Raw genomic sequence first — 15444 nt, forward strand, 5'->3', positions numbered from 1 at the left:
AGGTGTTGCTTTCTGGTTGCTAATAGAATTAACTTTTTGTTTTCATATTTTTTTCCTAATTGTTTTGATAACAAAATTGATGGGATTTAATTTGACTGAGCAAAAATTGCAAACATAAAATTCACATTTAACCATATTTTCCAGCACAGAAGAATATCTTGGAAACAGGATAAATACAAGCATAAGATACGTATAATTTAATGGATTTACCAGCCTGATAGCTCTGTTCAATTTCCAGATGTAATCTCATAAAGTTTAGCTGCAAATGCAATTTTCATCCCATTAGTATTCTTCCTAATCCAGTTGGTAGGAGTGACCATGATTATATGCTTGATTTCTCCCGAAGTTGCACCAATGTAAATCAATAACTGATGAAGATCTTTTGGTGTCTGAGAGATCAGGGTCTGGCATCACAGAAGAGCACAAAAACTTCAACAAGGCATCATACCAACCTTGGGACCCATGCTTCCTAATCCTGGTGGTCCTGGGGGGCCAGGATGGCCTCTAATTCCACGGTCTCCCTGAAAATAGTCATGGAAATGTCAGTCATCACYTAGCAACTGTTACGGCTTCTATCTACTTACAAAGCAATCAAACTACTGAGTTTAAAAAACAAGCCAAACAAAGGCCACATAAATAAACAGCTGCTTTATAGACAGATATTAAAAAAAAAAAAAAATTAAAAAGCCCAAATACAGACACTCACTTCTCCAGGTGAAGAACATTATTTCCCAAGCAAAGGTCCATGTAATTAAAATCAAAATCACCAACAGTTAGGACTCTACTTTACAGGCTTATCAGCTACCAAAAAAACAAAAAAGAAAACAAAAAAAAACCCAAAACAAAACAAAATAAAAACCTGTTTGTAAACACCACCATTTCCCCATCAAATTTTGCAGGGCGTTACCGCGATGGACAGTGAGCTTACTAGTGGAACCCTTATCATGACCTTTACTGATACTCTGCTTGCTCTGACAAGACATTTAGTTTCCAGAACTGTCAAATTTAGGGATTTTTGAAAACTAAATGAATTTTAATAGCATCAGTATAGAAGAACAAATAGAACAGCCCCCTGSTTTTTTAAAAAGCCTTGATGTATATTCATTTAGTTTGATTTCTGAAGGAAATAAGGCTTAAGTTATACTCTGCCTGTGTTTCTGCTTGTCTGTTTGGTTCTCTTTTTTTCTTACAGCATATTTTGAACTCATCAGTTGATAKCAGCCAAATTAATGAGAACTATAAGGGCCTTGACCATATTAATTTTCAACCATTTTGGTGATAGTTGGAGGTTGGGTAATGGAGAGACATTCAATTTATGCTTTAACTGAAGAACAAAGAAAACCCAGAGGGRCCTCATCCCTTAACCAAGAAGCAGAGAAAAGGCAGCAGCTGTCTGGTCAGGGGGAAATGAGTGTAACACAGAGCTTGGTGCTGCCCCTCATGCTACAGACAAACCCAGCAAAGGAGATGGGGGGGTTGGGGACATAAGCGATAGRAAGAACTCATAGGGACAAACAAGGCAGTTTTGTTTTCCTCAGACCATAATTGTACAAATTAGGGAATAGGTATACATTCAGTACATGATTACTAGAAAACTCCCATCCATTCTTTGAAAAGAAAAAAGAAGTCTAATTGATAAGTTAGAGATGCAGAATATTCTGAATCATGTTTAGCTTGACATTCCTAAATCTATTCCTGTGCAGGCAAGTGCAAAAGAGAGAAACATACTGATAAGCTATTGATCATCCAATATATTAATAAAAGAGCAGAAGAAATTGTATTTCTTGACAAAATTAAAAAGAAATCACTATAAACCCTCTTAATTGTACTCATTTTTGCACTTGGAAAAGCTGTAGAAAGGGCTGTGCCTGCAGAGGGAGCATTCGATCTAGGAGAGAGGAGCAAGYATAAATCACAAATCACAGATGTCACTCAAGTTGTGGTAGGTGAAATGAAACAACATATCAAACAGATTAAAAAGCTAAAAACTAAACAGAACCACCTCCTGATTTTCTTTACATTTTGGGAGGAATGTGTGTGGTCATGGTGACTGCTTTTAGGTGAAGTTCCCAAGGTTCAGTCTCTAACAAGACATCACTCCAATTTGTCGTTTTTTATCTATGGCTATGATACTTTCATTGTAAGTCCCAACATATGTGCCAGTTATGCAAACAAACAGGGCCCAAACTACACTCAGGTTTGTGGGATTTGGAAGGCCAAGGCTTAGACTAAGCTTATAATGCTCTCCTTCCTGAAGTAACATTTGGCTTTTACATTTCATTTCCTGTTTCATTCAAAGCACTGGAGAATGGCCAGTTTGAGTCAGGACAGGGACATGGTACATGGATGCTTTTAGCTTTAAATTGCTGTGTCAAGGTGATTGGGATAAACTCAGTGCCATGTTCAGTCAGGAGGAAACGTTTCCCTCAGATGACCTAAGGCTTTTATATGAGACCTTCCTTGCCAATGCAAATAGCCAAGACGTTGGCAATGTATCCATCTTCTATCTAGTACCTTCTGTTATCAAAAGAATATTTATTTGTCCTCAATGGCCCCACAACCACAATACAACCTTAAGCTGTTTGTAGGACAACTCTTCATGAGCAGAAGTTGTGCAGAGCCGCCAAAGCTTTCCCTGGCCAAGCCTCACTCTGAAATCTGCCAGAGGTGCCAAAGTTAGAATACATAGATATTACATTAAAAGCTATTTTTAAGGAGATCCTGGGCTACTGTGGCCTGTGAGCTGCTGTGATGGAAACTGAATGRGAGGTTACCAAAGTTAAATGATTCCTTATGGCCCAGATCCACTTTTACTACAACCTGCTCTTAAACCASCCCTGACCAAAAAGAGCCCAAGGGTGACCTGAAGTCATCTGCCTCTTCCTCCCATGGGTAACGCAGTCTTCCACAGGGTCGTTGCAGGTGAAAGATTGAATTTTAGCCTCACATGCTTAGTTAATACCAGATGTCTCACTGAAAAGCTCTTTTGTAGAGCTTTATAGTAATCCTCACAGTTTCTGTATTTCTTGGCTTAAAAAAAAAGACTTATATTTTGCTTTATGAGTTGTGAAGTGGAGCAGTTCTTTTTTCTAAGGTGCCATACTAGACTGTCCTTCAGGGAATACATTTCAAAAGCAATTAATACTGTTCTTTGATGAAGTCTAATTTATTTCATGTATTGTGCTTGTAGACAAGCCTGTCATCAACAAAACAGTGAATTAAAAAAAACACCACTGAAGCAAGAATAACGAGCTGAGTCAAGACAGTGTAAAATGTGGGATTCCAGTGTCTATTCTGTACATTTTATTCAAGAAAAAAAAAATCATTAAATGACCTAATGGTCAACTGAAAAGCAAATCTTGGATTTCCAAATATATATCCCTCATTTACCATGAAGCATGTGTATTTGATACTGAAACCTACAGCAGACACTGCAACACTCTCTTCATTGAGAGCTAATGGGCATAACAGTGTTTGTAAGAACAACATGTTATAAAAAAAGCAGATATTACATCTCTATTTTTCACATTTTAGTTCAATAGACAAGACCCAAGCTTCAAAAGTTGTTTATATTGCAGCTGGATCCAGCCCAAATGTTCAAGCACTAGGGACTATGCTAAGGATTTTAATAATCTTTCTGCCATGCAGTTACTTGCTTTATTTCTAGTGCTGGGCTCTTGCTCTTGAATGTCTGTAACTYGCCTCCTAGTTGGCAACAGTGCTTTTAAATCAAATTTTTATTATATTCTGACATTATGTGCTTCTGTTTTAATGCTACAGAAAATAGGGTTCTGCCAGGACTGAATGTATCCCACATGTTCCAATTTTGTTTTCATGTGAATTTGACCTCTGATACATAAAATTCCTGTCTAGCAGTGTGCACATATGTGAGCCATTTCTGCAAGCAGAGAGAACAGAGCTTTGATTCAGATGAGTGAAACATTCCTATATAATGATCCTCAAAGGAATTTCAAATTAACTAGTGTGTAAATTTATGAGCCTCTTTTATCAAATAAATGTTCTTTTTTTATATGCAGAGATTGTTGCTTTTTTTTTTTTTTTTTTTTTTTTTTTTTTTTTTTTTTTTTTGGTAGGAGGTAGAAGAGGTAGCCAATGCATTCACATTTTATTTGAAAAAAACAGAAGATTTTCCATATTATGAACTAATTTCTGGGGGAATTCTTGTAATTCAAGTGAATTCTTTTTCCTTGTGGCTACCAACATGTTAAGCAAAGATTAAAAAAACAGAAAGTTATATGGGCATATAGAAGCAAAAAGTCAGGGAATGAGAAGAGATGTTTATATATTTAGTTTATTTTTTTCCAGTGCACTCTATGCTATGTTTGGTGTGAATAAACAGAAGTAAATCAGAGATGTTCTCTCTTGTTGGGTAATGCTTGTTTTGGTGCACCACTCATACACTGCAAAAGCTACAGCTGCTCACTCAGCATAGAGCATACATTTCACTCAAYATGACTAACACACCAATCTAGGGGCATCATCAAAGAGAAACCTACCTGTTTTAAGGTAAAAAATACAAATTACATTTTTTACCAGATGCTTTTAACTCTTGAATTTTGTATTATTCTGACAGAACACTATATAAGCATTATTCTGAGCAGGCAGGTTTGGTGGGCAGTATCACACTGTAACACAAACAAAACCAGTAGAACCATGGCATGTAGGCTCATAAAAATTTGGTGTAAGCCTGATTTGCCCTAATTGTGTTGCGTTGAGTGCGAAGTCAGCTACTCTGCAGGGTTCTTTGCAATGCAGCTCCTCCCAGAACAAGGTGCCACCCCACAGCCCMTGAACACAGCACTTTCAGAACCTGTGCCATGACCATCCATGGGTATCATGAGCAGGAACATGTTGATAGCAGCTTCCAGTGCAGTGCATCCACCAGCACAGAGCTGCAGGCGCAGTGGCAGYGAATCTGCAGCCCCATGGCCACACCTGGGCCAGTGGAGGAGACCTGCCCAGACTGCTCCCGAGGACTGACCCCCACTGGGGGTGGAAGGACATTAAGGGCACCTGCAGGTCACATCACCTAGTTCAGCTTCATCTGAAGGAAATCCATTCCCTGGCATGTGGGATCACTCAAACCCCTCTTTGCTCTGGAAACCTAAGCACAGCAAGTGGAKCCATTAGGAGTTTCCATTTTGGATTTAACTCAAATTTATTTATATTATCCCCCTATATTCCCACTGAAATCCTGATTTATATTTMTGGATTTCATAATCCTTTAACCATGGCATCATAGTGGGAGATCATCTTTTTTGATAATGTGACTTTACTATTCCTTTTCTCTAGGAAATTCCCAGAATTATGCATTTAGGAAGAAAAGAAGAATTCAGACATAATGATACCTGTAGACATTCTTTAGTCATAAACTAAGTCTTTATCAAAATCTGCCTTGATAATTTTGTACAAGATTCGAGGATTTTAATGAAATGCTTTTCTGTAATATCAAGAAACATGTATGATAAGGCTACATTACATCAAGCCTGATATTTTTCTATTTGGAAAGATACAATTTCATACAGAAAAATCTAATTAGTTTAGCCACACACATTTTTTGTAAGCTAATATATAATAACATAATTGAAATTACTTTTAGTTCTTGCATTACTTGATGTGAAATATCTTGTATTGATAGGCAGTAATTCAGAATAGAGGCACAAAGCCAGGTTTCCCCATCCCAATGCCATTGGGACTATTCTGTGGTAATTTTAAAGTCAGATCATTCTAAGAATGAATGTTCTTCCATTTTTCCTTTATTGTGCATGTTTCTAAGAAGTTATTGCAGTTTATTTTAAGTGTGAATTCTCCTGTTCTGGGAACTGAAGTTGAAAGTTCTTTCTGTTTGGGAAAAAMCTTGTTTGGGCAGTATTTCTTTTAATTCGTTGTGTAACAGGCAGCCTGTTTCTTATTTCACATATGCAATGAGGAAATCATTAATAAAACCACTGTGGGATAGTTAAAATCAATTTGTTGTACAATTTTAGTATTAAGTCTCTTTTCCCGACTTTTTATCACGTAGCAATTACAACAGGACTTCTTAGGTGAGTTACATACTGGTCATAATTTCCTAAGACTTCAGCTATTCTGTGTTTTACGAAAAACATTGGAAGTGTTTCAGAGTTGTACTTCTAATCCCTTTATCACTTTTTTTTGTTTGTTTAGGTTTTTTGGTGAGTTTTGCCTCTAAGAAAATACTAATTTTAGACAAAAGTTTAAATTCTTCTCTTAGGAATCAACTTAAAAAATATCTCAGTAGCTCCAGGTAACCCCCACCTCCTTTTTAGGCTTCATCCCTTGCACTTCTGCCAGAGAAAGGAAGGACATAATTATTAGGCAATACTGTGCTTGTGTTAGATTCTGACTTCCACATGAAAACACCAGCATCTAGGAACATCCTGCATCTTTGGATGTATGGAAAACCTGCAGATTTGCATTAAGTCTGAGGATAAAGCTAGAACCAGATTCTATCACGTCAGAAAAGTTTATCACAAGCTTTTCTTCTAACAGATGAAAAGTGGGAGATGAGAATGCAGCATTTTGTCATATATTTGTCACTCTTACACRTTTTTTTGAAGATGATATGCTCTGGCCTACCATTGGACACGTACCTTTGGTCCAGCATCTCCCACACCTTTTGGGCCAGTTGGTCCTTCAGGGCCTGCTGGTCCTGGAGGTCCCTGTACAGCAGAGGAATAAAGAATGTCAGTAGTTGTCTTAAGGTACTTGTGTTCTTCAACAGAAAAGAGAATTTCTTCACATTTCTGATGCGTACTGAGCAACAGCCATCCTCAGTCCCAGGTGGAAACTAAAAAGACTCAGATTCGTGGAAAAAAGGATAACTCTTGACWTAAGAACATTGTTCTCAGAGAAAACAGTGAGAAAGCAGACATTGCTCCGTGATTCACACGCTGCAAGTATCACACAACTGAAATACTAGAGCTAACTCATCTAAATAAACACATCTACACTTGTACTTGTGCTGGATAGTCTGTTCTCCTGACTCCCCCCTCAATCCATCCACCCCTTCAGCTGCCTTTCACCCTGCTGGAGGCATTCCCAGGCTCCTTTTCAGCTCTCATAGGGCAGATGGCTTTGACCCATCCTGCTGCCATCTCAGCTACATAAATCTTGTTCATGTCTGACAGTGGTTTATTGAGTTGATCTTTGCAGCTCACAGGGCATGGAATGGCAGGGGACAGATGCTACACAATGCTGCATGCCACAGCACAACAGAACCTTTGCACATTACATGACATAAAATGTGTCAGGTATGAGGCATTATACCAGGAATTCTGAGTGAATGCCTTATGAACAAATTCTGATCCCAAAGGATCTTCTCAGGATCAGTTTGAATGATAGCATGGTGGAGCTGAGTTGGAATTTGGAAGCAGTCAGGTCACACCTCAGTGCATTTGGGAGTGCTTGCATGGTTTTAGTTTGAAATAAAGCTGGATTAGAGACATATAGTGGAAGTTTGACATGTGGTGGTTGAAGGATGGCAACAGTATTCTCACTTTCCAGTTGAAAAGAGAGAGGCTGGTCAAACAGGTCTATGTGGCTTTGGGTGACTGAAATTTAGGATGATATGTCCTTGTAATGGAATGTGCCAGCTGAAATATTCAGGCATTACTTCCCTCTGAAGCCAAACATCAGAAAAGCAAGGGGTGAACAATCTTTGAATAAGAGGGATTTAACTGTGCAATATGAAAACCAGCTGAAAATCCAAGGAATTGGAACTCCAGTGTTTCGTCAAGTAGATGTTATTGGAGATCTTGAACAGAAAACAGTAAAGAAAAGGGAGGGAAGAAAAATAATTCAAAGCAGTGGTTATATTCAAACATGTATGAGCAGTCATAGGGATTTTTATGGAATTACATGGTATTCCTTTCATGACAATGAAATGAGAGCCATTTATATCCAGTTCTGACAACTCGTGCTATATCTAGGACAGGAAAGGGCTTCAAAATATCAATGAAACATTTAAATTAGCTAAAGGATGATTAACCATACTTAGTTAAGTTACTAAATCTAAGTAACTAAATACTGAGTTTTCACATAGTAATTTTTGTTTTGTTTTATTTTTCGTTGAACACAAAATACAGAACTAAAATTATACTTACAGCTTCACCTCTGTCCCCTTTGTCACCTTTTGGTCCATCGGGTCCAGGTGGCCCAGGTGGTCCTGGGTCCCCCTAAACACAAAACAGGAAGTCAGAAATCATGCTGCTGCCTGAAATATCACAGTGTAAAAATTATTAACAAATATGTAAGGAAGCTATTTAATATCCTTTTGGAAATATAGAACAGCAGTTACCAGCTCTTGCAAGTTGTTCACAAAGTTCAGAAATTTTTGTGCTTTTTTAATTGTGTTTTCAATTGAATTAATTAAGATTTTAGAAGAATAAGAATTCGTATTAGGAAATTGTTAATTTGTAGTTGCAGAGAGGAGTCTTCAAAATATTGAATTTATATTCAGCCAATACAGAGTTAAATTTCTTCGCAAAARCAAACTTTTAGGAGTTTGGGGGTAAGTTTGAGCAATGAGTACTGAATTCAGAATACTGAAACATAATATGCCAGCCTTAAGTTATATGCTGCACATTCTGTGCTTCCRGGTAATCCCATTGACTCTCTCACACAGTAAAGCAAAATTCAATTCTACAATGGAAAGTAGGAAAAGCAAGAAATACAGCCAGTTAGAAGAAAAAGAWCAGGCAAAAATTATCTCTTATCAAGAGACAATCACTCTTTCTGTTGACTCCTCCTCTGACTCCCACGAAAGATTTGTCCATCTGCAAAACCTTAATGCCTCCTTTCATGGCCAGAAGAGAAGCAAACAGCAAACTTTTTTTCATTCCAGTGATAGCTTTCCTGACACTTTATGAGAAAATTAACAGCTTGCAATAGACTRTTCACAGAATCAAAACCAAATAATTTGAACTCTAGTTAGATAGACAACAAAASCAGACTTTGGGTCAAAATTTCCTGTTCCATTAATGTCTCTACCAAAATAATAACACAATAGTCAATCTGACACAAATAATCAATTCTTATAAACCAATAGTCCTATCAGAAAAATGGAAGAGGCGCTTTAGGTCTCCTAAAGATACACATCAAAGGTTTAGGCTAGCAGCTATGTAAATGAAGAAATACAAGGTAGACTCAATATTCTGGTTAAGGTGAAACCCTGAAATTACTTGAGATGAAATTTGGACAGGATGCAAGCATGCCTTATGCTTAAGAAAATTTTATATTGTAGGCCATTTCTRTATGGATTGCATCTATTCTTGAATCCAATGAGACACTTTTGCTGAGAGACTTTAAACAGACCCTGACYACCAGATTCAAGCTCTTTTAGCCCTGGAAAATGTCTCTTCATGTCTCCTAATTTTCAAATGATGGAATTCTGATCCAGCTCTGTAAAAAAATGAAACGATGAGCATTCTCCTAGATCACAAATAACTTTATGATGGAAAGTCAATGTCACCTCCTCCTGATTCTGAATATCTGTAGTTCTTGCAGTGTGAATAAAATAAGAAATATAGAAACATTTAATAACATTTTTATTTAACAAAAAGGCAAACATGGATCATAGGTTCATATCTGTTTGTACTTCTGGTCTCACTACAGTAAAAAACAGCAAACATGTTTTCATTTARTCTTAGCAGACTACTGTAAATAACAAATACATGTTAGCACATTCTCTTCTGTGAGAATTGGGGTTTTGTCAAGTGTTGGCTTTRCTATTAGTAGCACAGCTATAAATGCTATAAATCTACTTAGGTCAAGTGTACAGCCAAATCTTATATAAGAAATGGTTCTCTAGYCCAGATTATTKKGTTGGGGAYTTTTTAAAAGTCACACAAGAGATGRCCCAGGACCAATTCTGTGATTACTGCTTCCCACAGTTTTTTGGTGTCTGGAAGAGAAAATCACAGTGACTCACTCTCAGTCACGCACTGGCAAGAAGGCAAGAAGGCAAGAAGGCAAATGCCACTGATGCCACATGTAGTCTGCTAAATGAATTTTTCTGCTTTTCCAGCCTTTCCAGGGCAGGTTCTAAATTAGTTTTCCAAAGCAGTAATTTAAAGACAGTTGTTTGCACACACTTTCCAAACAAATAAAAAAGTATATAAACAGAAATCTTGCATCCATGGTCACTATAAAGAAAAACAACAGCTGCCATAATCAAAACCTAAATTATTAAGTATATGACTGGACACTTAAGTCGTTTATGATTACTTTATATGAGAAAGAYAGAATGAAGTTATATTCTAGATTATAGACAAAGGAAATTCAGAGATTTTGAAAATCAAAAATAAAAGCTACTGAATGTGTGTGGTTCAATTTGCTATTCAGCATCCTCTGGTAGGTRTACTGGTAGAATTCTGAGTCAGGAGTAAAGCACTATTGGTACTCCTAAGATGTTACCATGCAAAAGCTATTGCATTAAGTGTCTTGATTTTGAACCACATTGTGTTAGGTAGACATCAGCTAATTGGTTTCTGAATTTGGATCTACTGTCTATATTTTCACAAAGTGGAGCAACGGAATTGAGTGAAATATTTTATGTGCAGACATGGACAATGTGGAAAAAAAAAAAAAAGAAAATATATGTCCAGAGAAGGTTCCCAATTCCAGTCTGAAAAGGAGAACACAAGAATGGGAACTCTCCCTGAACTATTCCACTATCAGAAGTGGCAGAAGTCTTACAGAAAGCTGCACCCCAGAAGTTGCAACTGACAGAAGTACAATATGATATAAAGTGTGTTAGAGGGGAAGAACTGAAAGCTGCAAAAGAAATGTATTCAGATTTTCCAGTAGTGGACATGGGATCAGTTCTAGGGATTGAGTTTTTCAGTTTGCTCTTAAAGTAGGAAGGTGAGTGCCAAATTTTCTAATGCTGCTTTATTATTCTGATTAGTTAAATAAAAAGCAATTCCAAGGAGTCAAAGAAAAACCTTATATAAGGGTTTCAGTGATTTGGTGATACAACACCAGCCAAATTCCGTGCTGAAACGGTAATGTATCATGGAAGGAATAAAAGCAGTCATAACTCTATTTACCTAACAGTCATCCTGAGCTACTTTGGCCACTTAAGAAACAGAATAGAGAGAACCATTCCTTGAAAAGTTAGCTTCATTGTTCAACAGTGATAAAATCCCATAAATTTCATTATTTGTAAATTAATCTRTATTCTCATCCTCTGAGTTATTTTCCACTGGCAAGAGGATGGTCCTTGGTCTTACCTTAATCTTCATGCAGCCTAATGTTAACACATGTACTACAGAAGAGAATTTTTCATTCTCTCACTTTTTCATAAGTTTGCAATCTCTGTTACCACTGAATCCTCAGTTTCGTCTCTGTCCTTTCACTTGCATATTGATCTTGTCATTTAATCACTAAAGGGTGGAAAAGTGAGCACAGCAAGCCTGTTACAGACTACTGTACTTCATTCCAGGTGCTGATGTTAAAATTTTAAAGTATATAACCAWGTAAATCCTGTTCTGTAACTTATATACAAATAAGAAATCCCAAAAGAGCTGCTTTAAAAATTCTTTATTTTCGATCTTATGTTTTTGAACGTGCAAGCTTGGTAATACTGAAATGCCACTGTTAAGGTAAATAATACCTCTGAGTTTATACTCAATAAAGAGCATATTGCCCATGTAGAGCTGAAAAAGACCACATGAGATAATGACAGGTGAGGAGGAATTTGAAGAATTGCCTTCCTAATGAAGACTTCCTATAGGGAGTTTGAAGAGTGAGGTACACTGGATTACTTATTTATACTATTTAGTGCTCCTTCTTTGTAAAGATAGTCAGTTCATTTTAAAAACAGAAATAACCTGGAATGATGGMAAAGTTGAAAAATTGTTGAGTTCCTTTCCTGAAAATGTGGTTCAAGTGGTATCTAAACTTTCACACGAGTTTTGCATATGTCTCATGCTTATTTACTTTCCATCTTTTGTCTAAAAACTCCTACCRTTGGTCCCATTATGGAAACTCCATCATTTCCCGGTGGTCCCTTTTCTCCTGGATCCCCCTATACAAAAAGAAATGAATTCAAAACAATATCAATTCTATTCAGTTTTAACCTCCAAAGTTTTACAGAAAGAACAAGTATTTGGTGCTTTTTGGCAGTGACAATTATTGAGCTCAGTAATATGAAATCAGCATTTCTAGAGGAAGCTTTTTCTGCCTTGATTCTGACCTTTCCTACCCCTCTGCTTCTCCCCAGCTGKGTCAAAGAGTTTGTTCTACGTTGACAAATAACTTGATGGCTTTAGTTTTCAGATGAAGGTTGAATATTAAAATTCACTTTGAGGGGCCAGGTGCACGTGTAGCTCCTGCCTGCTTTTGTCCACAAGCAGGCTGCATAATCTTGTTTCTGCCAGAGCACATAGAGAACAGCAGAGAACTTCAAAGACAAGTGCCGACACAGAGTATGTTTAGAAAACTTGCAGATGCAATGGTGCAACACTTTGAATTGRCAAGTTTCATAGGCTCAAGTCTCTAGAGAGAAACTTGAATTTTCCACAAATATTACACAGTGTGACTTTCTGGTAATAGCTTGGTCAGTGTCTTTCCTGGAAAGCCATCAGGCTTAGAATTCATGTTCCTTAAGTTAACRCTTTCCAGAGTAAAATTTGGCTCCTTCTAGTGTTTACACTCTGGCAACAAGTCTTTGTGCAATAAGGAATTTGCACAGAAAAATTAAATTTTCAATGAAACATTTGCAATTTCTCAGTAACAATAAGGATTTTCAATGTCTCAGGAAACAGTGACTAGGGAATGCAATTAAATCCTCTGTCAAAAGCATTGAGCAGCTGYAACCATGACAAAGAAATACTAGAAAAAACAGCTTTCTAATGTTACTGTCCCCATATTAGTAACAGCATAATGGTTGTTATGGGAAATAAAACTCCAGGCCCCAAACATGGGTGTAGCTTAAAATAAATAAATTCCCAATGGACACAACCATGGCTGCCAGGAGCTAAGACCTCAGCAATCACCCACTACCATCTCAATTACTTAGAGATGTCCCAAAAAGACCTCAGACCACAACTCACAGCTTTGAAAAACATGCCCTGCATTAGAAATTTATAATGTCTGTCTTCTCAACTGYATAGAGCAGGATGTTTCAGGAACAGAATTAGTAGTTATCATTGTACTTTCCACAGTGGAGAGAGAAAACAGACCTGTGTAGCTTGTTACATTATTGATCAATTGCCCAAAACATAGTAGATATTTGTTTAAATAAAGAAATTATGATGGAGCTAAAGAGATAAAGAGATAAAGTTTTGTATCTTTTCTAAATATCAACTTGCATTTTATAATTACTCCAAATACCTGGGTTTTTTCCATCTGCTACTGCCCACGCAAGCTCTGCTCTAAAATTAAGTAAAGAATTTTGAAAAAATCCTATAGACTCCAGTGGATTTTGGATCATGGCCCATCTGCTATGAAAGTTATATGAACTGTATTGAACAGAAAAAAAATAGTGAAAAAGGCAAGGAAATCTACGAAGTTGTTATTTTTCAGCATGAACTATTAATGAACAATATTAACTCCCTTATTTGTCTGATCAAAAAGTCACAGTAACTAGAAAAATGTGAGGAAGAGGGACTGATTTAATGAAAACTGTCTTCATACAGCTTGTGCCTTATAACATGCCACTTGTATTCTCCTCACATAAAGTTTGTCATGTTATTATGGTTTGAAACCAATATAAGAGACGTGAGCACCTCACAATCTTCTCATATTTTTGTTCTCTGTGGTTGCATTTTTACTCCACATATACCCTGAGGGTTTTGCATTTCTGGCTTTCTTTCTCCTGCATGCACAAGCAAGTCCAAAACACATCTCCCTCTGTGATGTCCTATTGCCAGACTGATGAGTATATTGTATGTGCAATGCCCTCCTGTACTTGTGTGTGTGGGCACATATATTTTTAAGGAAAAGAAAAATGGGGATGAAATGACTTCAGAGTGATAGGACATAAGTGATTACACATTAGTGGTTCCCCAACTCTAACACCAAAGCTGAAAAGCAACAGTTAAAGTTGAAGGTACCTGACATATTATAACAAGAATAATTTAAGAAAAAAAGTACTTTATGTTTTAAATTTTCAAATACTTTTAAAACCTTCAAAGTTAGCTTTATTTTTGCCAAATTCACCTATTTTACTCAGCAGGACAAGTTCCACTTATTTCTAGTACATTTTTCCCATAGAGAAGATGAGATGGATGTAGCCTTAGCTATCTTACATATGACATTTCATTTCAAGTAGCACCTGCAGGCCAGCTCTTCATTTGRAAGTAACATACAAACACTCATCTCCAAAATAAATCAGCATGTAACAGCCTAGAACTATATATAAACATATTCCTGCAGCAGTTTCATGTAACATTATAAGTAGCAAGAAGCAATTTATWAAAAAAAAAAMCCTTCAAACTGGTTAATTTCACAGGAGATAAAATCACAACAGGAATCAAATAAGGACTTACTTTTTCTAAACGTATGGTTTCAGGAGAAAATAACTAGGTACCAAGTTCAGCATGCTATTAAAAGGCCTGGCCTTCAAACATTCTCTGTTAATTTTTAATACTTTTTAGTCCTTATTTTTGAAATTCAGTCATTTTTGTTACTAAAACAAGGATTTTTTAAGTTCTTTAAATCATAACTTTTTAATTTTGATGGAAATACATGATAGAAATTTTCGGATCTCTGGTCTGTAAGAAATATATATCAGATAATCACCTTTGGTCCAGGAGGTCCCTGAATAGATGATCCAGCTACACCTGGAGGTCCTGTCTCTCCTGGATCACCCTGTTACAAAATGCATAACATAGACTTAAACAAGCAGTTTRAATTTCTGAACTAGAAATATCTCCAGTATAGATATACCTGCAAAACAGGCAATATTGAGAAAAAGACTTAAATAAACTCATTGTTCTTATGAAAGCTGGTGTAAGTTTCATGCTTTAAATAACTATTGGTTGAACRATGTATCTGACTTTTTCAGCTTTAATTAATGTTTTGTGTCCATCTTACAAATCAAATGGAATAATAAGAACACTTGTATTATTTCAATTTCCTTACCAATCAGAGCAACACTCACAAAATACTATAACAGAAAATTAACGATCCAACGTAAAAGTTTGCAAAATACTCACAGTTAGAGTCACTTGCACAACTTTTATTTAGCGTATCAGTGCTCATGCATAACTACAACGTGTGTAATTATATGTTTACCTATTCTTTTTTTTTTTTCTTGAGGCTTTTGTGTCATTTAGGATAGAGGATGGAAATATTTCTGCTTTTCATTTGTTCTGTTAAGTCTCTAAGGATCAGATAATTGRCAAAATTTTACATTGTACAAACTTCATAGGTTTTTAATCAAATACAAAGAGAAGG

General features: G+C 36.5%; 1 protein-coding gene across 1 annotated transcript in view; it reads right to left on the reverse strand.

The window, feature by feature from the left end:
• The window catches only part of COL28A1 (collagen type XXVIII alpha 1 chain), a 54055-nt gene that overhangs the window by 14996 nt on the left and 23615 nt on the right, over positions 1–15444 (reverse strand). The window contains exons 21-25 of the mRNA XM_057370700.1: positions 14788–14856; positions 12011–12070; positions 8145–8216; positions 6633–6701; positions 453–521 (exon numbers count right to left, since the gene is read on the reverse strand). Of these exons, the coding sequence (XP_057226683.1) occupies positions 453–521; positions 6633–6701; positions 8145–8216; positions 12011–12070; positions 14788–14856 (339 nt within the window). The remainder of the gene's footprint in view (positions 1–452; positions 522–6632; positions 6702–8144; positions 8217–12010; positions 12071–14787; positions 14857–15444) is intronic.

This window comes from Malurus melanocephalus, unplaced genomic scaffold (genome assembly GCF_030028575.1).
Source record: "Malurus melanocephalus ecotype Western Australia unplaced genomic scaffold, MMel_1.1 scaffold_130, whole genome shotgun sequence".
NCBI classification, from domain to species: Eukaryota; Metazoa; Chordata; class Aves; order Passeriformes; family Maluridae; genus Malurus; species Malurus melanocephalus.